This window comes from Stenella coeruleoalba, assembly GCF_951394435.1.
Source record: "Stenella coeruleoalba genome assembly, chromosome: 5".
Classification (NCBI taxonomy): Eukaryota; Metazoa; Chordata; class Mammalia; order Artiodactyla; family Delphinidae; genus Stenella; species Stenella coeruleoalba.
This window is the reverse complement of record NC_137150.1, coordinates 12,281,662-12,308,816: the sequence shown is the minus strand read 5'-3', so window position 1 is coordinate 12,308,816 and position 27,155 is coordinate 12,281,662. Positions and strand designations below refer to the sequence as shown.

Below are 27,155 nucleotides of genomic sequence, written 5' to 3'. Positions count from 1 at the left end.
GCCCCTCAAAACAGTCATAGATCTTGAAAATAACAGTGACGATTTGAAATCAATATCTCATAATGTGAAAGATCACCCGAAGAACTGGATTCAAGCACACTATAATTGTAAGCACAGTCAGGCAAACTGTTTCAAAACTGCAGTGCAAAATGATAGCTAAAGTTAGTCCAGTATTTTAAAAATAAGATACCTACTACTCTCACATATCTTGTTAATAAAATAAAATGAGAAGTTCCAGGCATTCCTGAAAAAAATAGGTAGTAACCCAAGAAAACTAGGTTATAGGGGCATGCCTAAAGATGTATCTCCTGAGTTGCAGGGTATTTTAACTGGAGATCATGCATTAAACAAAGACTGAATACCTTTGATGGACCAGTTCCCTCAGTTTGAATGTGGGGATGGAAAACAAACACGGCACAGTTGAGAAACCACTGGACTGGGGGTTAGAGAAGCATATTTGTGTAATTTGGCCTTGAAGATCAAGCTGATGAGGGCTACCATTCTCACTTCACTGCCCTGCACAGCTCTGGGAGGGACTGTCATTCTCATTGGAACAAAATTAAATAACATTTCTTCAGCAAAATTATAGATTTGGTCTTATCAGTGGTGCCCCCTGGAGTTGTGCAGTACACAGCCTGCACAGCTGTACATGGCTGTTCTGACATAACCTAGTATTCTGGGCTCTTGTAAGTTATGGCATAGAAATTTTGAATAGGTAGGAGAGACAAATGAGATCAGGAAAAAATTATGGCTCCTTGTGAAACACATTCTCTAGTTCTTATGTATATCTCAAGAAAGTAAATTTTGGCTTATTTTCAATTGTCCCAGGACTCTACAGTGTCAGCTTTTCAATAGATACTCTGCCAGTTCCTGTTAAACAACCAACGTGTGAAAGCCATTTATGCTTAATCTGAATGTTCATTAGCATAAATATCACTAAATGTTTGAGAGATGAATTTCTCTATATACTTACAATGCAACTGCAGAGCTACCCTGCAGATCTGTAAGCTGTGCAGAGGTTTAAACTTTTATGATTTCAATTTACTACCACCTGGGGCGAAGGACTTTGGCACGTCAAGTTACTGAAGCTCCTTAATTTCTTGGCAAGACTTAAGTGAATTCTAGGATACTCCATGCTGTCAGCTTAGCACTAATATTTTTTAAGACAAATGCATTTAACATTTACACTCAGTGGGCTTTTTAAAAACAAAACAATTACTTACACAGCATTAATTATATAAGCTGCCTCCTTCTGACGATTCAAATTCTTGTCTTCCAGGGTCATTTCCAAATATTGGCACATCAGGTGCTGAAAAAAAGAACAGCCGTAACATACCTTAAAGTCTCTTCAGGGATGAAGAGGCATAAAATGACCAGTAGCCTTTTCTGATGTGTAGTACTACTGACCCGTGTCTGAGGCTTGAAATCAAACCCACTGGTAACCATTTTTCCTTCTGTAACAGGTCTAAAACATTACACAGCAGCTCCTGTGGGGTCAGGATCCTGTCCATCTTTCCAACTTCATATTGCTCTGCCTGCTCTCTTGCTCCCAGTCACCCAGCCACAGGCAGGCCTTCCCTCAGTTCCAAGAACACACAGTTCTCTCCCACCTCAGGGACTGTAGTGGACGATGTCTCTGCTCCCAGTGAAACCGAACAGGACCCTGTGAGGCTCCTGGGCACGAAAGCCTTTCTGTGTCCCCTATTTGTAGGGAATAGGCTTCAGCCTCCATGACTTTCCCTGAGTTCCAAAGGGCAGGTTCAAACAGTTGCTAATCAATGAAGGGAGGGAATGCAGAGAGAAGGGAGGAGCAGTTAAGAAACAATAGTGCAGCCTTGGGACAGGGTCCTGGTTCTGTCTCAAGGATACACATAACAATACCTTTGAGTTCTTCTGCAGAACAAAAACCCCCAACAAATGGAAAATGTTAACTACTTGATGAAGCATTCTTCATTCTAGAGAGAAAGTCAGATTTTGATAACCTGGAGAACCACAGAAGCTCATCAGGAGACCACCTGAGGCCAGATTAAAGGAGTGCAGGCCCTGCACACACCCTGATCCTTAACAGCAACCCTGCCCTTGAACCACTGCTATAAAACTCCTCACCAAATCCCCCTGAGTTGGAACACACAGCTTTGAGGGCATGGGTCTTCTGTGTCCCCCTTTACCTGACAAAGCAATAAGCTATTCTTTTCTACTTCACCCAAAACTTTGTCTCCAAGATTTGATTCTTCACTGGTGCACAGAGGCTGAGTTTCGGCATCACCAAGTCCAGGACTAGGGTGAGACAAGCAAGGCACTCACCTCAGGTACAAATTTAAGGGGCATAAAAAACTCAGTAACCAAGATAAATAATATTTTAATGCAGTACTATAAAAAAAATCAACATTAATGACAAAAAGCCTTGGAGAATACAATAGCAAAAGTTTAAAAAGCGACAAGACCCGGTCCTGAACTTGCACCATTCTACCTCAGTTTCTAACCGAGCTTAACTTAGGTCTGCTCACCAGCAAAGCCAATTTAATGATACCAGGTTGTGGTGAAGGAAAGTACAGCGTTTATTACAGGGCACCAAGCAAGGAGAATGGGTAGCTAATGTTCAAAAGACCAGAACTCCCTGATAGCTTTCAGGGAAGTGTCTTTAAAAGCAACATTTGGGGTGAGGGTTGCAGCTCATGGACTTTCTTCAGATTGGTTGGTGCTGAGGTAACAAGGTGGTGTTTTGGGAATCTTAATCATCAATCTCTGGTTCCAACCAGTCTGGGGTCTACATGCTGGTTGTCATCATATAGTCAACCACCTGGGTAGGGGTCCTAGTTTCTGCAGAACAACTCAAACATATGAATTAGATTATTATATATATCCCTTGGGGAGGAACTAGCATTCTGTTTTATCACTGAACTGTTGTTTAGGCTATCATTACTTTTCTTGCTTGACTGCTTTTCTTTTGTTTCTACATTCCCTCAATTCTCTAATTAGTAACTACCTGAGTCTGTTTCTTGGAACTCAGGAAAGTCTTAGGAGACTAAAGCCTTTTTCTACAAACAGTGGACACTGTTTCAAGAAACAGTGGACATGGAGGGACTTTTATACCTGAGACGGCCCTGCAGGGTCCTGCTTGGTTTTAGCTCCACTTTCGTCCTAGCCCCATTGGATCCTGTCCTTGAATGTTTGATATTTTGTTACTATGGACTTCTTTTTAGCATTACTTTTGATTTTTTTAAAAAAACACTACATTGCAACATTATTTATCTGGATTACTGAGGTTTTGGTGTCCTCTTTAATTTTGCACCAGGGAAAATGCCTCATTTGTTTCACCCTAGTCCCAGGGGATCTATTGGATGCCTTTTGACTTTTTTGGTTTTTTTTTGCTCACACACCCTTCATTGTGGTTTTGATCCGAACAACCAGCCTCTTTTCAGAAGTCTGCCCTCAGGCAAGTGGAGAGCTATGCTCAGGGAGAGCTGAAAGCACCAGGGAGCTCCCACCACTTCCTCCTCTTGTCTTGCTTATCCCACATCTTTAGTGCTTCCCCCTCCAGGGGACATCACCTAAGTCAGAGTTTTGTACGAGCCACTCCCTGTGATCACAACACTCTCCCTCAGGCTCTTTGTAGGGCACGCTGCTTCTCACCATCTCACTGATGTCACAATGTCACCTGCTCCTTCTCTGACCACCAAAGCCCTTCCCTTCCCTTATTTCACAGCATGCTATATTTCTTCCTAGTTCTTCTGATAGTTTACAACTATTTTATTTACTTGCTTACATTTTCTTGGTTACTGGGTCCTCTTACTAGCAGCCAAGCTTCAAAAAGACAGGAGCCATATCTGTTCCTATCATTTTGGCACCCCCCAGTGTCAGTACAGTGCCAGATCTCAACTAATGACTGCACATCAAGTCAGCATCCCTGTTTCCTGTGCCTGAGAACTGGACACTGATGAAAAGGTGTGCCCATTTGTGAAGGTGAATGACTGCTCTGTGGATCCACTTAAAACTATTCATAAAAATTAAAGGAAATCTGCCCAAGGGATTTGTATTGTAAAAGCCTACGAAGTCTAAAAACAAGGAAACAAACAAACAAAAAAACATCCTGAGAGGACACCATTTGCTTTTTGCTTACCATTAAAGGCAGATTCTCTGCATCGAAATTTTTAATCTACAGGAAAACAAATTAAACTCAGCTAATCAATAAAAAATATTAGTAGGATACAAAATAAGGAATGGAATAATAAAGGCCCAATGAAACCCCCAGATTTTGTATCATTAGTAGTACATTCTTGCACTAGCAGGAATACACGTACAAAGTGTAGAGGTAAGATTTGTAAGCCAAGAGCTCTAAGGGTGGATGCTGCAGTTAGGCAAAAAATCACAATCCAAACTTCTCACATCTGGGGCACCAGGGAGCTGGAGTTCACACACCTTCCTTGGCAGAGATTGCCTACTAATAATTTCCCCCAGCTTTTAAAAAAAACCTTGTTTCTCCTTTCTGACTGATTCTTACTGCATCTTATTCCCACAGCACATCTACAAGTCCTAGAAGGTATATAAATGCTAATATGTGCTTCCAGGTATCCCTTTCATTTTAAATACCTGTAGTTGTTCAGCAATGTAAGGAATTTTTAAAATTTCTATAGCAAATGGTCTCAATGAAGGACTCTTATTCAACATGCTATAATGTTTAAAAAGAAAATTATTGTTCAAATGAACTAAAATAAAAGTACAATTTAAAATTGCTTCTGCAGCAATACATTTCTTTCCGTACCTTTCCATGATGGCATTAAGCTGTCTTGGGTATCTCTCAGGGAGAGAAGGAGTGTTGCCTTCAACAATTTTTAAAACGATGGATAAGAAATTGGAGCCAGTGAATGCATGATTCATACAGCACAGCTCATACAAAATGCATGCCAGAGACCTGAAGACACAAAGAATTTGAATGAGGAATAAATGTCCTCTTTTAAATTTGATCATCATACAAAACCTCAGATGTGTTAGGACATTGGTTGTGAGGCACTAACATACACTTTGTTTTCTATTTAAATACATGTTTACTAAAAAAAAAAAAAGGAAAAAGTGAAAAAAGAAAGCACAAAATGTAAGTCTGAATGAACACTTTTTGTCAGAGGAGAGCAAAAAATCCAACAGGAATATGCCTACACATAGTAGGGACTCAATAAATATTTGATGAAGGTAGTAAGAAATTTTTGAATCAACCTCTTTGAAGGAAAAGTAAAATGCAGGTAAATATTGTCTTCCTAAGGCAGTTCAATTAATGTTATATATGCAAAATAAGATTTAAATTTATTAGCCTAGCCTTCCCTCTAATGTGTATCCAAGCATTCTGAAAAGGAAGCTGGCATCTTTATTAGTTCTCTAAATAGAATCCATTTGCAAGTAGGGTGGGAGAGTGGCTGCCTGCAGCACTCATTAATGTGTTTAATTCTCCCTTCAGGAGTATGAAACAATATTAAAGTTCTAGATCAGTCCAACACTAATTTGTGTTAACTATGCAAATCAGTCATCTCTAAACTAGCAGAAAAATCTTTTAAATAATCTACATCATTAAGAAAACCAAGGAGAAATTTCTGCCTGAACTGAGTGTTAAGAAAGAACTTTTCTCCTGAATAATGGGTTATTTTTATCTTCTAGCTATTCTGAATTATGTAACTAGCCAGGTCTCCCTTTTCTTATTATTTGCTTGAAAGATCAGAAATAAATTTGCTGTTGACCTTGTGTAAGCTGTGTTTTATGTAACTTCAAACACTGTCCTGCTTTCTCATGAAAGGCAAGATATATATCAATACATACATACATGAATACCATCATTTTAACCATTTTGTGGGTGTTCAAGAAAATTCTGGATATATACACTGAAAATTTTTCTGTTCCAGTAAATAATAATAACACTAAAAATTTCAAACGGATTGGTACTTTACATATTACAAAGCACTTTCATATATATCTCAACAGAGCATCATAACTTCCCAGTGTAATGGATCCAATATTATATTTTTCCCACTTTATACATGATGAAACTGGCTCAGAGAAGTTAAGTGACTTGGCCAAGGTCACACAAGTGGCCCTGATTGACTCTTGAGTTATGTATTTTTCTTTCCAAATCCGAGACTATTTCCATTATAGAATGCTAGAAAGAGGCAGACATTAGGAGAAATCTCACGATATTGACTAGAACACCAAGATCAATGTCAACCTTATAAATTATGAAAATTATTTGAAGCTCAATAAATTTTCATCCATCCATAAGACTATTAAATGGTATTTGGTATAGTAGCACATATTTAGATTTCTATACCCAGAAAAACAATTTCCTTCAAATAAAGGTGAAATAAAGACATTTTTAGACCAAGAAAAACAGAGAATTCATGCCAGCAGGAAAGCACTAAAATCCTAAAAGAGAATTCTTCCAAAAGAAGAAAGATGATCCCAGACAGAAACAAGGAATGAAAGAAGGAATGAAGAGCACTGGAAAAAGTAATTTTCTGAATATGTTTAAATCAACATTAACTCTATAAAACTTAACTATCTTATGGGATTTAAAATTATGTGGAATAACATTTCATGACAAAAATAATGCAAAAGACAGAAGAGGGTAAATGGAGTTAAAGTATCATAAGGTCCTAATATTACTGGGAAAGTGGTAAAAGCAGTAATTTTTACTAGACTGTAATAAGTCAAGAATGCATGTTATAACTGCTAGGATTACCACCAAAAAAATAGTAAAATAATGTATAACTGAAAAGAATAAAACTAACAAGTTACTAGAGGGAAAAAATATCAAATAACAAAATTCAAATTAAAAAAAAGCAAGAGGGACTTCCCTGGGGGCGAGTGGTTAAGAATCCAACTGCCAGTGCAGGGGACATGTATTCGAGCCCTAGTCCAGGAAGATCCCACATGTCGCGGAGCAACTAATGCCTGTGCACCACAACTACTGAGCCTGTGCTCTAGAGCCTGTGAGCCACAACTACTGAGCCTGTGTACCACAGCTACTGAAGTCCATGTGCCTAGAGCCTGTGCTCTACAACAAGTGAAGCCACCGTAATGAGAAGCCTGCGCACCACAACAAAGAGTAGCCCCCGCTCGCCACAACTAGAGAAGGCCCGCGAGCAGTGATGAAGACCCAACGCAGCCAAAAATAAATAAATTTATTTTAAAAATAAAAAAAAATTTAAAAAGCAAGAAAGGGCAGAAAAAGGAACATAAAACAAGTGGTATGTGAAGACTAGAAAAGAAGACAAACTGTCATTAAGCATTTCAACATGATTGTATACATTAAAAAGGTCAAAAGACACTACAAGCTATTAGAATTCACAATTGAATTTAGCAAGTTGTTGGATACAAAGGTCGTTTCTATAAGCCTGCAGTAAACACATTTTAAAAACAAAATTAAAAATGTCATTAACATCACAAAATGTCAAATATGTAGGAATAAATCAAACGTAAGTTGTGCAAGACCCTACACTGTAACCTCAGTACATTGCCGAGAAAAACTAAAGAAGATCTAAAAAAAAGAAAAAAAAATAGGGAGGGATAGATCCACACTCTTGGATTGGAAGGTTCAATCTATGAAGATGTCCATTTTTCCAAGAATGACCTAGTGCAATATTGATTCAAATCCTAGCACACTTTTTTGTGGGAGTTGACAAGCTGATTCTAAAGTTTACATGGAAATGCAAAGGGACAAGGGTAGCCAAGGCAACTGAAGAAGAACAAATTTGGAGGTCTTGTATTACCAAACAGCAAGATTTATTATGAAGTTTCATTTCTTATGAAAGTATGATATTGGCGAGGAAGAAAAAATAGACCAGTGGAACAAAATAGAGGGCCCAAAAACAGATCTGCATGTATTCAATCACTTGACTAAATGCAAAGATGAACTGCACTGTGGTAGAGGAAAAGATGATCTTTTTAATAAATTATGCTAGGCCAATTGAATAACCATATGGAAAATATTGTATATTGACTCCTGTCTCACATCATACACATGCACAAAAATCAATTATAGGTGGATCTAACTGAAAGATAAAATCATAAAATTTTTAAGAGAAAACAGGTACATGTCTTCCTGATCTTGGCATAAGCAAAGATTTTTTAAATAAAATGCAAAAAGCACTAACAATAAAGTTAGGGACTGATAAGATGGACTTCATTAAAATTATAAACTTCTGTTCACAAAAAAACACCATTTGGAAAGTAAAAATGAAGATACAGAGTGGGAAAAGATATTTGCAATTCAAATATCCATCTAAGACTGGTATCCAAAAAATTCCATAAATCAAACAATCAATCTTCTACAAATCAATAAGAAAAAGGAGAGAATCCAAGAGAAAAATGGCCAAAAGATTTGAAGAGACACTAAATGGCCCCAAGTCATGAGATGTTTAACATTATTAGTCATTAGAGAAATGGAAATTAAAACCACAGTGCACAGTCATCAGAATGGCTAAAATGAAAAAGGCAATTATCAAGTCAGTACCTGTTAGGTTTTGAAAAAGTTTTCTTGAAAAGAAGAAAGGGTAGGGCTATACACTAATATAATCATCAGATTGAATCAAATACTTTTACCTGTGTGGGTATGTGTAAAATATTTGTGTGCTGTGAACTGCCCCAATATACTTATTTCCCCAGAGAAGAGTCTAATTCTAACTTCAAGAAGTTTTCTTATACTGACACAATATAGAGCTACAAAGGACTATCAAGATTTGCTAATTCCAAATTCTCACTGTATTGATGAGAAACCAAAGTTCAGAGAGAGGGAAGGACTTTGCCTGGAAAGGTGCCATGTTAGATCAGCTTGTTTGATACTGGTACTAGTTCTCATTCAATATTTCTTAAAAATGTTTTCTAAAAAATTTATATTGACTACCCCCTGCTATATAATCTATTGTATAGGTAATAATTTGAACACTGAAAAAAAATACATTAAATTCATAGGTCCAAGAGGTAGAGGCTATCCAGGCACCCACACATACTCTTCTGAGCCTTGTGGGCTCTTAGTCTTCTTCAGGACTTGAGCTGAAGCAGAACAAAGCCAGACAATCTCTCCTGGCTCTGACAGGTCTGAACAGTTAGATGGGAGCAATGATCCCTGACCCAGGACACTTTGAGCTGTCTTGGGAGCAGACTTTTATATTGTTTCCACCCATAATACAAATGGCAACAATAACAACGATAATAATAATGAAAATGACAGCTGAAATTTTAATGATGGTGTTTATTATAAGCCAGGCACCCTGTTCTATGTTCCTTACATACTCAAACTAATTTAATCATCCTCACAACAGTCCTAATGAAGTATGAACTATTATTATCATTCCCATTTTCCAGATGAGAAAACCCTAAAACTGGGTAAATTGTTCAAGGTTCCATACTGAGTGGGTGGTAGGGCTAGTACCGCAACACAGGCTGTCTGGCTCTAGAGACAGAAACTCTATGCTATCCTGACTCTCAGTGCTGTACCAATCAGAGCATTTCAGGTCCTTAAGGATGTCCTTCAGTAGGAAATCTTGGCTAGCCCTGAGAGAAGCCTTTCAGTCAGAGGTTGACTTCCCTGATTTCAGGTCCCATCTGGAACCATAATCCACCATCAAAGATCTCTGGGGCTTTAGACAAGCCATGCAGTGTATCAGACCCTGGCAAATATAGAAAACACAGACAACTAGATGTTCTGGGGCAGAAGGAAAGGAAGGCAGGCAAGTTTGGCCTTTGCTTTTCTGTTGCTTGGCAGGGAAAGAGGGTTAGTGGTCTATTAAGCACAGTGAGTTGATCACAAAGTCAAACCCTAGTTTTATGGAGACATAATTCTACCTGAGTCATACTTGATGAATGTATTGAGGATTATAAAAAGATGTGGAATTATCTGGCTAGACAGACTACAGAACAATTAGATCTAGAGAACAACTCAGTAATCAATTTTGATGCAAAACTATTCTTTTTTGGAAATCCTCTCAGCTACACTGAAGGCACGCTGCTTTCCATTTACCTATTTTATTTTGATCTACTGATATTTGCTGGGCTGGAGCATATGGAAAAGACTTCATTTATTACCCAGTAACTTGTGGAAAGGGACCTGCTATGGTCCCAGTGCACATGCCTGGCATGGGAGCCAGTAACTGAAATATGAGACAATCTGGTTGTAGAAACTACCATGACACTTGGAGCAAAAGATTTTTTGATTATGCTGTACCAGTTTTACAATCTATTTTCTATGTATACTTTTTATTCTAATAACTATATGTCTGTGTATCTGTATGTCTATGTTTTAATTTTCTCCAGTTTCTAACCAGGCATTTCTACATGGGAATAATTACATTATCTCAAGCTCAACACTTCTATCCTTTTTGAAGACTTTTCTCTTATTTGACTCCCAGGTCTTAAATATGGCAATGCAAGAGCAGGGAAGGGTGGGGGGCCGGGAGACTAATTGAAAAACACAAGAGGTATATTTAACTTAGAAGTCTGTAATTTGCATTCCTTTCTTTTTCCAAAATAGAGCCAACTGTGAAGAAGTAAGCAAATAAATCCCTGAGGGGGTGAATGTGGCAGTGAAAGGGAAAGTTGGGATCAGGTGAGAGCGAAGCAAATTATACCTGAATTCCATGAACTTGCCATCTGTCCAAGTTCAACAGAACTGCCCAGTGGATTTCTGAAGCACAGATTGATAATAAATTGCAAATTTAACTCCGACTTTGTCTTGTCTCAAGGTAATTAAATTTACCCTTTGAAACCTGCCCTGACTCTGCAAAGAGAAACCTACCACACAGTGGTGCATGACTCTGGTTAGGGAAATTTTATTGATCTTCTAGATAATATTTTTACTTGATGTAATCCTAACATATCCATCTAGAAAAGAGTATACATAATTCATGCAGGCGAATAAATAGAGTAATAGAAATTTAATACAAGAGTAGCAGGTTTTGCTTTAGTGTGTGTTACCCTAAATAAAAGTCTTTACCATGGTAATGTTGAATATCAACAAAAACTCAGTCTAGATATGATAAACAACACTGAGCTGCTTGAACAAATTTTAAGAAGCATATTATGTTAATAACTAATGTTTATTAAGGGCCCATCACATCCCAGAACCTCTATCAGTTCTTCCCAAGCTTTCATATGCATACAACAAATCTACCAAGGAATTTGTTAGAATGCTGATTCTGAGTATTTGGGGGGAAATGGTGGTTACACTGGAGCATAGTTTCTGTATCGTCCTTGAATCCCCATGTAAAACAGAACAGCTAGATAGAAAAACTATAATCCAGGGCCAACATTTTCAACAAAGTTAGGTGACAATGTGTCTCCTTGAAACTCAAGGTACAAGTACATGGAAACAAACCACAATTACCACATGACCTGCACAATATCAACATCTGTGTGAGAAGAAGCAGAGAGAGTCAATGGAGTGATTGAAGGACCCAACAGTAGAAGACCCTCAAAACAGTCAACAGGTACTCACTGAAAAGCACAGGGGGCCAATCTAAGAACAGCAGCTAAAACTCATAGGAGTTCTGCCCAATCCAAAAGCAGGGTGAATGCGAGAAAATCTTAGAGTAAGGCCTGAAGGGGCTGGAGCAGAATAGCTCAGGACTATCCAGTAGAACTTTCCGCAATGATGGAAATGTTCTGAATTTCTGACTACAATAACCACTAGCCACATGTGGCTATTGACCACTTAAAACATGGCTAATGTGTCTGAGGAATGGAATTTTTAAAAAAGTATTTAAAAGGAAAAGTGAATGCAGGTGCGCTCACCCCTTTTTACAAGAACACTGGAATCACAACTAACTGCTGAACAACCATTGATTAAAAAAACGCTGAAACCTACCATAAAAGACACCCAACATCCAAAGACAAAGAAACAGCCACAACAAGATGGTAGGAGGGGCACAATCACAATAAAATCAAATCCCATACCCGCCGGGTGGGTTATCCACAAACTGGAAAACAATTATACCCCAGCTCTCCCACTGGTGTGAAAGTTCTGAGCCCTATGTCAGGCTTCCCAGCCTGTGGGCCCGGCAATGGGAGGAGAAGTCCCAGAGAATCTGGCTTTGAAGGCCCATGGGATTTGACTGCAGCACTTCCACAGGACTGGGGAAAACAGAAACTCCACTCTTGGAGGGCACACACAAGGTCTTGTATGCACCAGGACCAAGGGAAAAAACAGTGACCCCATAAGAGACTTGGCCTACCTGCTCAGCAGACCTACCTGCTAGTATTAGATGGTCTCCTGCAGAGGCAAGGGGTGGCTGTAGCTCACAGCAGGGACAAATACATCGGCAGCAGCAGTTCTGGGAAGTATCCATTGGTGTGAGCCCTCCTGGAGGCTGCCATTAGCCCCAAAAAACAGCCTGTAGGCTCCAGTGCTGGGACACCTCAGGCCAAACAAGAAACAGGGAGGGAACACAGCCCCACCCATAAGCAGACAGGGGATTAAAGTTTTATTGCCCACAGCCCTGCCCACCAGGGATAAGACCCAGCTCTACCCAGCACCAGTCCGTCCCATCAGGAAGCTTGCATAAGCCTCTTGGATAGCCTCATCCACCAGAGGGCAGACAGCAGAAGCAAGAAGAACTACAATCCTGCAGCCTGTGGAACAGAAACCACAATCACAGAAAGTTAGAAAGAATCAAATGGCAGAAGAATATGTCCCAGATGAAGAAACAAGCTAAAACCCCAGAAAAACAACTAAGTGAAGTGGAGATAGGCAACCTTCCAGAAAAAGAATTCAGAATAATGATAGTGAAGATGATCCAGGATCTTGGAAAAAGAATGGAAGCAAGGATTGAGAAGGTGTAAGGAATGTTTAACAAAGACCTAGAAAACTAAAGAACAAACAAACAGAGATGAACAATACAATAACTGAAATTAAAAATACACTAGAAGGAATCAATAGTAGAATAACTGAAGCAGAGGAATGAATAAGGGACCTGGAAGACAGAATGGTGGAAATCACTGCCATGGAACAGAATAAAGAAAAAAGAATGAAAAGAAATGAAGACAGTCTAAGAGATTTCTGGGACAACATTAAATGCACCAACATTTGCATTATAGGCATCCCAGAAGGAGAAGAGAGAATGGACCTGAGAAAATATGTGAAGAGATAATAGCTGAAAACTTCCCTAACATGGGAAAGGAAACAGTCAATCAAGTCCAGGAGTGCAGAGAGTCCCAGGCAGCATAAACCCAAGGAGGAACACACCGAGACACATAGTAATCAAATTGACAAAAATCAAAGACAAGGAAAAAATATTAAAAGCAACAAGAGAAAAATGGCAAGTAACATACAAGGGAACTCCCATAAGGTTATCAGCTGATTTCTCAGCAGAAATTCTGCAGGCCAGAAGGGAGTGGCATGTTATACTTAAAGTGATGAAAGGGAAGTCTCTACCCAGCAAGGCTCTCATTCAGATTTGACAGAAAAATCAAAAGCTTTACAGACAAGCAAAAGCTAAGAGAATTCAGCACCACCAAACAATGTCTAATGTCTAAAGGAAGTTCTCTAGGCAGGGAAAGAGACCAGCAACTTAAAACAACCTTGCACATATATAGACTGTTATATCGAAACCTTATAGGAACAGCAAACCCAAAAACTACAATAGATACAGACACAAAAAAGAAAAAGCAACCCAAAAACCATACTAAAGATGGTCTTCAAACCACAAGAGAAGAGAACAAAAGAGAAAGGGAAGAAAAAAGACTTACAAAACCAAACCCAAAACAATTAAAAAAATGGCAATAGGAACATACATATCAATAATTACCTTAAATGTATATGGATTAAATACTCCAACCAAAAGACACAGGCTCATTAAATGGATACAAAAACAAGACCCATATATATGATACCTACAAGAGACCAACGTCAGACCTAGAGACACACACAGACTGAAAGTGAGGGGATGGAGGAAGGTATTCCATGCAAATGGAAATCAAAGGAAAGCTGGAGTAGCACTACTCATATCAGACAAAATAGACTTTAAAATAAAGACTATTGCAAGAGACAAGGAAGGACACTACATAATGATCAAGGGATCAATCCAAGAAGAAGATATAACAATTGTAAATATATATGTACCTGACATAGGAACACCTCAATATATAAGACAAATACTAACAGCCACAAAGGGAGAAATCAACAGTAACACAGTAATAGTAGGGGACTTTAACACCACACTTTCATCAATGGACAGATCATCCAGAGGGAAAATCAATAAGGAAACACAGAACTTAAATGACACATTAGATCAGATGAACTTAATTGATATTTATACAGCAATCCATCCAAAAGCAGCAAAATACACATTCTTCTCATTTGCACATGGAACAATCTCCATTATTGACCACATGCTGGGCCAAAAAGCAACCCTCAGTAAATTTAAGAAAATTGAAATCATATCAAGCATCTTTTCTGACCACAATGCCATGAGATTAGAAATAAACTACAAGGAAAAAAACTGTAAAAAAAAAAAAAAGAAAACACAAACACGTGGAGGCTAAACAATATGCTACTAAACAACCAATGGATCATTGAAGAAACCAAAGAGGAAATCAAAAAATACCTAGAGACAAATGAAAATGAAAGCACAATGATTCAAAACCTGTGGGATGCAGCAAAAGCAGTTCTAAGAGGGAAGTTTATAGAAATACAATATTACCTCAGGAAATAAGAAAATGTCAAATAAACGACCTAACTTTACACCTAAAGCAACTAGAGAAAGAAGAACAAACAAAACCCAAAGTTAGCAGAAGGAAAGAAATCATAAAGGTCAGAGCAGAAATAAGTGAAAAAGAGACAAAACAATAGCAAAGATCAATGAAACTAAAAGCTGGTTCTCTGAAGAGATAAACAAAGTTGATAAAGCTTTAGCCAGACACATCAAGAAAAATGGGAGAGAGCTTAAATCAGCAAAATTAGAAATGAAAAAGGAGGTGTTACAACTGACACCACAGAAATACAAAGGATCATAAGAGACTACTAAAAGCAAATGTATGCCAATAAAAGGGACAACCTGGAAGAAATGGACAAATTCTTACAAAGGTACAATCTCCCAAGACTGAACTAGGAAGAAATAGAAAACATGAACAGATCAATCACAAGCACTGAAACTGTGATTTAAAAACTCCCAACAAACAAAAGGCCAGGACCTGATGGCTTCATAGGCAAATTCTATCAAACATTTAGAGAAGAGTAAACATCTATCCTTCTGAAACTGTTCCAAAAAATTGTAGAGGAAGGAAGACTCCCAAACTCATTCTGTGAGGCCACCAACACATTTGGTATTCTATGAGGATACCAAAACCAGACAAAGATACTACAAAAAAAGAAAATTAGAGACCAATATCACTGATGAATAGAGATGAAAAAATCCTCAGCAAAATACTAGCAATCCAAATCAACAATATATTAAAAGGATCATACACCATGATCAAGTGGGATTTATCCCAGAGATGCAAGGATTTTTTGATACCTGCAAATCAATCACTGTGATACACCACACCAACAAACTGAAAAATAAAAACCATATGATCATCTCAATAGATGCAGAAAAAGCTTTTGACAAAATTCAACACCCATTTATGATAAAAATTCTCCAGAAAGTAGGTATAAAGGAAACCTACCTCAACATAATAAAGGCCATATATGACAAACCTACAGCTAACATCATACTCAATGGTGAAAAGCTGAAAGAATTTCCTCTAAGATCAGGAACAAACAAGGATGTCATCTCACCACTTTTATTCAACATAGTTTTGGAAGTCCTAGCTATGGCAAACAGAGAAGAAAAAGAAATAAAAGGAATACAAATTGGAAAAGAAGAAGTAAAACTGTCACTGTTTGCAGATGACATGATACTACACATAGAAAATCCTAAAGACACTACCAGAAAACTACTAGAACTCATCAATGAATTTGGTCAAGTTGCAGGTTACAAAATTAATACACAGAAATCTGTTGCATTTCTATACACTAACAATGAAAGATCAGAAAGAGAAATCCAAGAAACAATCCCATTTACCATCGCATCAAAAAGAATAAAATACCTAAGAATAAACCTACCTAAGGAGACAAAAGCCTGTAATCCAAAAACTATAAGACACTGATGAAAGAAATTGAAGACAACACAAACAGATGGAAAGATATACCATATTCTTGGATTGGAAGAATCAATATTGTCAAAATGACTATACTACCCAAGGAAATCTACAGATTCAATGCAATTCCTATCAAATTATGAATGGTATTTTTCACAGAACAAAATATCTTAAAATTTGTGTAGAGGGGCTTCCCTGGTGGCACAGTGTTTGAGAGTCTGCCTGCCGATGCAGGGGACATGGGTTCATGCCCCAATCCGGGAAGATCCCACATGCCATGGAGCAGCTGGGCCCGTGAGCCATGGCCGCTGAGCCTGCGCATCCTGAGCCTGTGCTCTGCAACGGGAGAGGCCACAACAGTGAGAGGCCCGCGTACTGCAAATAAATAAATAAATAAAATAAAATTTGTATAGGGACACAAAAGACCCCGAATAGCCAAAACAATCCTGAGAAATAAAAATGGACTGAAGGAATCAGGCTCCCTGGCTTCAGACTGTACTACCAAGCTACAGTCATCAAAATAGTATGGTACTGGCCCAAAAATAGAAATATAGATCAGTGGAACAGGATAGAAAGCCCAGAAATAAAACCATGTTCCTATGGTCAACTAATCTACGACAAAGGAGGCAAGAGTAAACAATGGTGGAAAAACAGTCTCTTCAATAAATGGTGCTGGGAAAACTGGACAGGTACATGTAAAAAAATGAAATTAGAACATTCGTTAGCACCATACACAAAAATAAGTTCAAAATGGATTAAAGACCTAAATGTCAGACCAGATACTATAAAACTCTTAGAGGAAAACATAGGCAGAACACTCTGACATAAATTGCAGCAATATCTTTTTTGACCCACCTCCCAGAGTAATGGAAATAAAAACAAAAATAAACAAATGGGACCTAATTATACTTAAAAGTTTTGCACAGCAAAGGAAACCATAAACAAAATGAAAAGAAGAGAAAATATTTGCAAATGATGTGACCAACAAGGGATTAGTCTCCAAAATTTACAAACAGCTCATGTGGCTTAATATCCTCAAATCAAACAACCCAATCAAAATATGGGCAGAAGACCTGAATAGATATTTCTCCAAAGAAGACATACAGATGGCCAAGAGGCAAATGAAAAGATGTTCAACATCACTAATTATTAGAAAAACGTAAATCAAAACTACAGTGAGATATCACCTCACACCAGTCAAAATGGCTATCATCAAAAAATCCACAAACAGTAAATGCTGGAGAGGGTGTGGAGAGAAGAGAACCCTCCTACACTGTTGGTGGGAATATAAATTGGTACAGCCACTATGGAGAATAGTATGGGGGTCCCTTAAAAAACTAAAAATAGAGCTACCATATGATCCTGCAATCCCACTCCTGGGCATATATCCAGAGAAAAACATGGTTCGAAAGGATACATGCACCCCAATGTTCATTGCAGCACTGCTTACAATAGTCAGGACATGGAAGCAACCTAAATGTCCATCTACAGAGGAATGGATAAAGAAGATGTGGTACATACATACAATGGAATATTACTCAGCCATTAAAAAGAGTGAAATAATGCCTTTTGCAGCAACATGGGTGGACCTAGAGACTGTCATACTGAGTGAAGTAAGTCAGACAGAAATATTGTATGTTACTGCTCATACGTGGAATCTTAAAAAAAGATACAAATGAACTTATTTACAAAACAGAAACAGACTCACAGACTTACAGAATGAACTCATGTTTCCCAGGGGAGAAGGTGGAGGGAGAGATAGTTAAAGAGTTTGGCATTGATTTGTACACACTGCTATATTTAAAATGGATAACCAACAAGAACCTACCGTGTAGCACAGGGAACTCTGCTGAATATTATGTAACAAGCTAAATAGGAAAATAATTTGAAAAAGAGTAGATACATGTATATGTATAACTGAATCACTTTGCTGTATACCTGAAACTAACACAACATTGTTAATCGGCTATACTCCAATTTAAAATAAAAAGTTTAAAAAAATCCAAACTGAAAAAAAAGAAAAAATGAATCCTTCTGCTATATCATCCCAACATTCTACCATGTTTTGGGGGAGAGTCATAAAATTTTAGAAACCAAGTTTGGATGAATTTCAGATCCTGCTCATATCAGCTCTTTCTAATTACTTTCTTCCCCAATTGAGCTTTACAACATCTGAAGGAAGGTCAGCTCTTCTGCCTTCCCCATGGTGGTCCCATGCCCTCCACACCCTAAGCATCTGGCCACAGAAGAACTGAGGACAAGACCAACAGCAGGGGGAGAGAGAAGGCAAGGAAGATCACAAGGGGGCAGAGGGTAAATAAAAGGGAAAGATTTTTTGCGTCTTTAGCTATCCTTGGGGACATGGTCATAGACTCCATACAAACCATAAAGTCTGGAAAAGAAACATGGACAGTGTTCAAAGCTGGGTCGAGAAGCGGGTTGGCAACAATGATGAAAGCATCTTTCCACCACCAACTGTTACTAAATCAGCCCCCCACTGAACAGAGGCTGGATGTGGCAACAGCATGAGTTGCTCATGTGGCATAAGAGACTTCACACTTTGGAATCTAAAAAAAAAGGTACAAATGAACTTATTTACAAAGAAACAGAGTTTCAGATATAGAAAACAAATTTATGGTTACCAGAGGGTAAGTGGGGGGAGGGATAAATTGGGAGATTGGGATTGACATATACACACTACTATATATAAAATAGATAATAAGAACCTGCTGTATAGCACAGGGAACTCTACTTAATACTCTGTAATGGCCTATATGGAAAAAATAATCTAAAAAAGAGTGTGTATATATATATATATATATATATATATATAGCTGATTCACTTTGCTGTACACTTGAAACTAACACAACATTGTAAATCAACTATAGTCCAATAAAATTTTTTTTTAAAAGATACTTTACACTTTGAGTGAACAGCTTTCATCATCTTTGATAGTCTCCGGAGGCTCTTTTAAGATGGACAGAGCCTCAGAAGTAGCAGAATACCCCAAATTAACAGAAGGCCTGCCTTTCTCCCATTTTTCTCCACCAGACTTCTCCCCATTCCCGTCTGTTTTCTGTCGCAGAGTTTGGTATCACTATAAGACAATCTCTCCTGGTAGATTGCCTACTCTTTGCAAATACCCCTTCCCCTTCCTTCTCCTGGTGGGTGGGCTTCCTTCCTTGTTGATATTGGGGTTGGCCACATGACCTCCCCAGTCTCTGGTGTGAGATATGAAGGGGAAGCTTCACATGCAGGTGCAGATATAGCACAGCCCCTGCTCTCTGTCTTAGCACTAGGCAGGCTCATTCCAGACCAGGACACAGCCTGAGTCCTGGACCTGGGGCACTGGAGCAGGAGCAGAGCAGACTTGCAACCTGGAACAGAGGCTCAGGTAACCTGCAGTCCTCATGTAACGTGAAAATGAAATACATTTTATAAGTACCTGAGATTTTTGGAGCTCTTTGTTATTTCAGCAAAGCTGACTTATATACCATCCCCTTGTTTAACAGCTATCAGCAGCTTCTCATCCCACAGAAGGTAAAGTCCAAGCTCCTTTACATGGCTCCATGGGTCATTCACCACGTGAACACTGACTGCCTCCTTAGCCTCGTGTATTTATTGCCACACCTGCTCTGCCACACACACACACACTTTGTCCTCAGCTAGTTGGAGGACACCGAGCATTACTACACTTCCATGTCATTACAGTGCTCCCAGGGGCTTTCAGGAGTCAGAGAAGGCCAAGGTCACTTGCAACTACTTTCAAATTCTCAGTATATTTTCTAAAATGAAAAAATACCAAAACAGAGTTTCAAAAATTATGATATATTATGAAAATTTACTAGATTAACACCTTTAACATATATAAACTCATTTGGATATAACTGCAAACACATACATTTGAGGCCCATTGTGAGGGAGAAGGCTGAGGGGAAATGGCTCTTTGGGCCAGCCTTTTTCCCTGCACAGTCCACCCCTCCCCCCACAGTGAGCATCCCCTACCTTCAGTCATGGTCACTGGATCTTTCTTCCTGAAAGGCATTTTGTCAAACTTTTCTCCATCCTTCCCCATCCTAAGCAGCATTATCCACACTCTGAGACTGTAGCTGATGCTCTGCACCCTCACCCTAGCAGTGAATCACTCACTCCTTTATACACCAGAGCCATGTACACACTCCTTGTATTGCACTATAACAACATATGGCAATTTGTTTATGTCTGCCAATATTTTGAGGACAAAGACCAGAACTTACACGTCTTTTTTTTTTAATTGGAGTATAATTTCTTTACAATGTTGTGTTAGTTTCTGCTGTACAGTGAAGTGAAGCAGCTATATGTATACATATATCCCCTCTCTCTTGGACCTCCCCCACCCCATCCCACCCACCTAGGTCATCACAGATCACCGAGGTGAGATCCCTGGTGCTCTAAGGCAGGTTTCCACTAGCTATCTATTTTACACATGGTAGTGTATATATGTCAAACCTAATCCCCCAATTCGTCCCACCCTCCCCTTCCCCCCCAGGTTCACATGTCCATTCTCTATGTTTGTGAAGAGCTTACACGTCTTGATGTTTCTTTCTTTCTGTGAACAACCCACAGGCAAGAGGTAAACTGGCTTTCTGGGTGGAAAGGTACACCCTGATTTGTAGCATTTATTGATTTCTGTGGGGTTGAGAAGAGATGTGGATAGCAGAGCCTTGCGAGCTGGTCTGAGCTGGCTGCCACATGCTGCTGAGTTATGTGAGTGATGGAGAGATGGTGCTGGAGTCAGAAGGTGGTCCAGGGCTGGGATGAGCGGGAGAAGGGAAGCCAGGAGGAGTGGAGGGAGAGTCTGAGGCACATGGAAAAGCTGCTGGTCCAGTCTCTCAACTGAGGCCCAGGTTCTTGGGATCCATCCATCAAATGCACCTGCAAGGAGACTACCAGACTGCTTTCCTGGCACAAGCAGTGTGGCCTCCTCTCTAGCCATTTCTTGAACTTCTTAAGATAAAGAAAATGAACAGTGCCAGCTTGTCATAGTGGAGATCCAGACTACAGGCTGTGTCTCAACTCTGCTTATTGTCCTCCTGACAAAGCCTTGTTCTACTCACGGCTATAAATAATGAAGCACCTCAAAACTTAGTGCCTTAAAACAACAATAGTCAATAATTTTGCTCATGAATCTATTCTCTCAGAAATTGACAAGGAGGTCTTGAATCTTCTCCCCATGGCATTTGCTGGGCAACCTCAGCTGAGGCTGGAAGATCCATTTCCAAGTCACTCACATGATTGGCTGATTGGTGTTGGCCATTATGCAGAAGCTCAGCCAGGGCTAAAGCCCAGAGGTCTCGATTCCTTCCACACTGTACACCCAGTGTGCTACACAGACTTCCTCACAAAACCATAGTTGAATTCCAAGAGCAAGGATCTCAAGGGAATCAGACAGAAGCGTTGTCAACCTTTTATGGCCTAGACTCAGAAGGCACATAGTAATAATTTTGCCATAATCACAGTCTTACCCAGATTAAAGGGGTTTATTCACTAGGTGAATAAACAAACAAATAATAACAAGCCCCAGAGAGGTGGGGGAGTGGGGAGAGTAAGTGTCCAGAGTTGCTCCAATATATAATCTAAAATGTCCAGTTTTCACCAATTATGAGACATGCAAAGAAACAGGAAAGAATGATCCATACGTGGGGAAAAACAGCAGGCAACATAAACTAATTGAGAGAGCTCAGATGTCAGATTTAACAGAAAAGGATTTCCAAGCAGTCATTTTAAATATGTTCAATGAACTAAAGGAAACTATTTAAAGAAGTAAAGTATGATAAAATGTCACATCAAATGGAGAATATCTGTAAACAGAGAGAAATTATTTTAAAAATCAAGTAGAAATTCTGGAGTTGAAAAGTACAATAACTAAAACAAAAAATTCCCCAGAGGGGCTCAACAGTAGATTTTAACTAGCAGAAGAAAGAATCAGTGAACTTGAACACAGACTGACAGATATTATGCAATCTGAAGAACAGAGAGAAAAATGAAGAAAAATGATCATTGCATCAGAGCATGTGGGAAACCAGAAAACACACCAGCATACACACAGTGGGAAGACCAGAAAGATAGGAAAGAGGGAAAAGAGGAGAAAAAAATACTCAAAAAAAGAAGGGCTGAAAGCCTCCCAAGTCTGATCAAGTTTGATGAAATATGTTAATTTACATGTCCAAGAATCTCAACTAACCCCAGGTAGGATAAATGTAAATCCACACCTAGATATATCAGGTAAAAATGCTGAAAGACAAAGAGAAAATCTTCAGAGAAAACATTAAGGTCTTGGTTGAATAAACTATTGTGTCCAGGAATAGAATACTATGCAAACATTTAGATGATATGTATATATATTTTGTTGCTACAGAGCAATGTTCTATTTTGCTAAATGAAAAAGAAACAGGTTATAAAATTATACACAGTGTGATTTTTTTTGGAGTAACAAATAAACTTAGATAGGTACATGAAGAATTTAGCACATTAAATGTCAATCACGGAGTAAGCGCTCCACAGAGGGTAGCTACTCCTGGTTCTTTTGCTGCTGTTGTATTATGCCTTTTTAAAAATCCACCAGGCCAGACTAACATTATCTGCAGAGTTTGTATCAATCATTTCATGCTCATCATTGAAAAAATATATTAATACTCAAATTTACTGCCGCTGACTTAAGTGTTTCCCTACCTCAGCTTCTGCTGAGTGAAAATAATGATGCCAGTGCTCACTCCCCAAGAAGGCTCACTCCCCAGGAAGTTGAAGCTGTTCAACAGTTTGCTCTGAACCCACACAGGAAATGCCCAGAACATGGGCAGGTGAGAGCTTGTTTCACCGAGAGGCAGCTGATGGGGCTGCTGGCTGCCAGCTACTTGAGGTCCCACATTAGCTACAGAACCTGCTGTCAGGTTGGCCTGTTTCTCCCTTTTCCTAAATCCTTCACCAGAAAACAAGCTTGTTTTCCTCTCTACCCCCTTACCCTGTCAACCCTGGGAATGCTCTTCTGTGAGGATACTTTCTTAGTCCTGGCAGACCAGGCAGGTGCTGGTTCCTCTTTGTTTTCTTCCACCTGAAGCTAAGCCTTGTCTAACATTTCCGTCCAAGGTCACTACACCCTGACTCCAATGCTGGGTGTGAACTAGACTCCTCCAGTGTCCCCTACCCAGCCAACTACCATACCAGACCCCTGAACAAAACTTTGAGAGCATCCCATTATACTTTCCCCACCACCATTAACTCCACTTAAATCACCCAAAGAATGTATGGCCATCTGGTGACCTCTCACAACATGACAAATAAGGCCAACAATGAATAGTCTGTTTCCTTTCTGCTTACAGTACCATTATTCCAATAATATTGTCATTGTCCTTTATTTGTTTCTCCTACAAAAATAATAAGTTCTAACTATTCATAGTTTAAACCAATTTAAAGAACTAGTCTAGGAACCCAACTCATATATTATATTTTTCCTGTGGGGGGAAAAAAATGTTCAGCAATAGCTTATACAAATCAGCCATGTTCAAAGTATTGTCCTCAGTGAGCCTAATTATCCTAACTTTCCAAATAATTGTTTATAAACTTTTAGGACCTAACCCAGTTTTAAGAAAGGGACTTCCTGTACTTGATTGCTGTAGATAAATGAATCCCAAAAGTTTTAAGCAGGTTGAAGAAGGAGGACAAAGTTACATATGGGCAAGCATTAACAGATGAAAATATAGTTAGTATTATAACAATTCTTCTTCTTTAAGCATTATAAATAAATATGTACAGCCATTAATGCTAAAGCAAAACACCTGTCAATTATTCATAACTGTTTCCAATCCTAAGACAATATTCCACAGTAAACAGATGTTACACGCTGAGATTCAGTGGAAAAATTCTCAACCCCATTCAATCTAAATTTTCTAAGAGTGTCTCTGAAAGATGACGCACTACACGTATATATCTGCCACTATAACTTATATTTCTCTGTTATTCTTTCCACTTTAGGTTCAACAGTAGACATTTCATTACCAGATAAGCCCATTTTCATTTGCATACAACTAAGGTAATTACAAAATTCATAATAAGGTAGTTATTTGGGGTCATGATGATGATAAATCCTTGCCTAGAACTTTCTGAGTAGTTGGTAATCTCTGCAAGGAGAGCTGACCTAATGCTTGCAAAAATATATAAAAATTCTCTTGCATTTCTATATTTGGGAGATGTTGGCTTTTTAAAGTTTTGCCTGAGTCCCATATCATTTTTGTAAGCCTAAAACATTAAAGCAATACTGTCTGATATTCCTATTAATTTTTTATTCCTATGAATTTCCTATGATATTCCTATTTTTTTTTAAAGAAGTAAGACAGACACAACTGAAACAAAAGACTCTATGCCCTCCTCTCTGTGGGCTCCTTTGCCTTTGTTTTCTAGGTGATGTCCATCCGATTTGGCAAGCAAATATAGACACCTGTCAAAAGGAGTCAGCTTTCTTGCTATACATAATTCCAAAGACTTAAATGATGAGCTTCATAAAATTAATTTACTCTTCATTCAAATGACATGATGTAACATCTTCCTGAGATACCATGTAAACTTAATCATGAAGAAATTTTATATTTAAATCTATTTTTAAATGTCCATAATAATAATAAAAATAAGTGTGAAGAGAGATTTAGGTATGTTACCTCAAATTCAATCCAAAGCCCAAGACTAGTTTTTCTCTAACTGGAGAAAGGTACACCAAAAAGAGCAAGAAGATTTTTACTGAGGGTCAGGAATCCTATCACTTTTGATTTTATACGCTAAGGGTTATTGAACAGCCATGGGCAAATAGTAGATGTTCAATGAAGCGAAGTTTAAAGAAACTCATTCACCTGAACATACCTTGAGGGTTTTGTCTGGTTTTTGTTTTTGTTTTTGGAGGGAATCAGGGAACGTCGTGATTGAGAAAAGATGATAGGTGAATTGGAAAAGACCACCAGAGAAGAAACTAGTTAACAATGAAAAAAACCATTGAAGAACCTAGAAATGTATAATCCCAAGAGTGATTGAAGGTGCAGGATGGATAGGGATCTGCCCCAGCCAGACCTAATCGTGACAGTGTTCTCTCCCACTTGGGAGGGACCAGAGCAAGAACAGGAGTAATGACCTTGTTGAAAATCCCAAGGCATAACCCCTGCTGTGCTTATTTTTCCCTAACCAGAGAAAAAGTAATTTTCTACTTTATCTTCTTTAGAACAATGAAGCAGACACAATATTTCACACTGCTCATCTTTGAAAGCTCAGAACTACTTAAGTTGATTTGCATACAATAATTATTTACTTAATTAACAAGTTCTCAGCTAAATTGTCCTTTCAACCCTTAACAAGTTGAAAATTATATAAGATTCTCCTTCAAACGAAAGGAAAATTTCCCCAATTAGGATCTATTGCTATCAACAGAATACAATTTTCCACATGGCTTTTTGCACTGAGATTTAAACTGATTCCCCAATGAGGAAGGAGAAATTCCTTTGGAAAAGAGCTCAAAGAAGCTGAGAAATCTCAAATGTATCTATCACCGAGAACCCAGAATTTTTTTAAATTTAAGTTGATCCTTAAAGCTAATATCTTTAGTAAAAATTCTTAAAAGCAACAAGAAGACAAAAAATAAAGGTAAGCTATATATTTCCCACAGAGGTGGAAGTTAACCTTAAAAAAAAAATAAAGCACAGTGTTTAGAATTACAAATGCTTTATGTAATAGACTAGCAGAAACATATCAAAATTTAATGTTTATGATACATTAGGAACTTTCCTTCGTGGTTCAAGAAGAAAAAATCCAAACCAAGCATTTAATCTATGAATAAAGAGAATTTTTGAAATCAATTTAATGGAATATATCAAGTTTCTAATCCAAAAGACCTTCTTTTACACTACTTACAGAATAACTAATATTTAAAAAGGATAAAGTGAGTGGACGTAGTAAGTAAATGAGCCTAAAAACAAAATGCACCGTCTCTCAGGGTAGCAAATGAATAAGGAGCCTGGACCAGCCCATGCCCACTCACCAGATATCCAACTTTGTGTCATAGCCTTTGTGTTTCAGAGCCTCTGGGCTCATATAATGGGGAGTTCCAGTTAAAGTGGTGGCTAGATCACAGGATCCCATTAGGAGTCGAGAAACTCCAAAATCCCCTTGAAATAATAATTAATTTTTATGAATACTTTAAATCACAAAAATCAGTACTGTACTAGAAATTAACAACTGTCGAATTTGACAATTTTAATATGCAATGATTCATACCATTTTAAAGGGAAAGAAAAGTCACACATTTTAAATTATACAATACTGGTGAATAGCTTTAAAAATAAAAGCCTTATAGGAGAAAGAAGATTTTGAAGACAGGAAAGTGAATTATGTAAGCTAAAACTTTATTTCCTGGAATTATGGAAAACCAGCAACTTGAAACAAAAAGCTATTTCAAGTCTGAATAACAACAAACAGAATGATTCTGGAAGCACTGAACATTATGACTTGCAATTTTATATGGGGTGGGGGAGAGTTTGTTCTTCATTTACAATAAAGAAATTTCAAACAAAAAACCTGAGACTTTTCAAGAACATGACTATAAAAATTTGAATCTATCAACTTCAGTATACTTGTCTAATTAGTTGCATGCTTTTATGATTCCCCCTCTAAGAACACCTACATAAGATCAAACAATCCAGTAACTGTTGTGAGTGTAGGTACAGTTCTAAAGGAGAACTAACTACATCAACATTTTAATTATCTGTGATAACTGTTAATTGCTTGTGATAAAATAAGTAGGGGAGTGGGAAAACTGTAGTAATCAAACTAGTAAAACAAGTCTAATCATTTATTAATGGTTAGCGCATGGCATGGAATAGGAACTCAAAAGATATTTGTTGAATCTATCTAATATGTAGCAAATGTTTTATACCTCAGTTTATATCAGATAATCAGAAACAAAATAATTGGTTTTTTTGTTGTTGGGCACAACCAATCAAGAACAAAAATTTAGTAAGTTTGAATA

At 38.2% G+C, this 27,155-nt stretch overlaps 1 protein-coding gene across 1 annotated transcript in view; it reads right to left on the bottom strand.

Annotated features, from left to right (window-relative positions):
• NEK11 (NIMA related kinase 11) overlaps positions 1 to 27,155 on the bottom strand; it is a gene marked incomplete at its 3' end in the record, with an annotated part of 144,309 nt that overhangs the window by 44,453 nt on the left and 72,701 nt on the right. Inside the window, 3 exon segments of the mRNA XM_079922816.1 lie at positions 1,226 to 1,309; positions 4,591 to 4,669; positions 4,763 to 4,912. Of these exon segments, the coding sequence (XP_079778942.1) occupies positions 1,226 to 1,309; positions 4,591 to 4,669; positions 4,763 to 4,912 (313 nt within the window).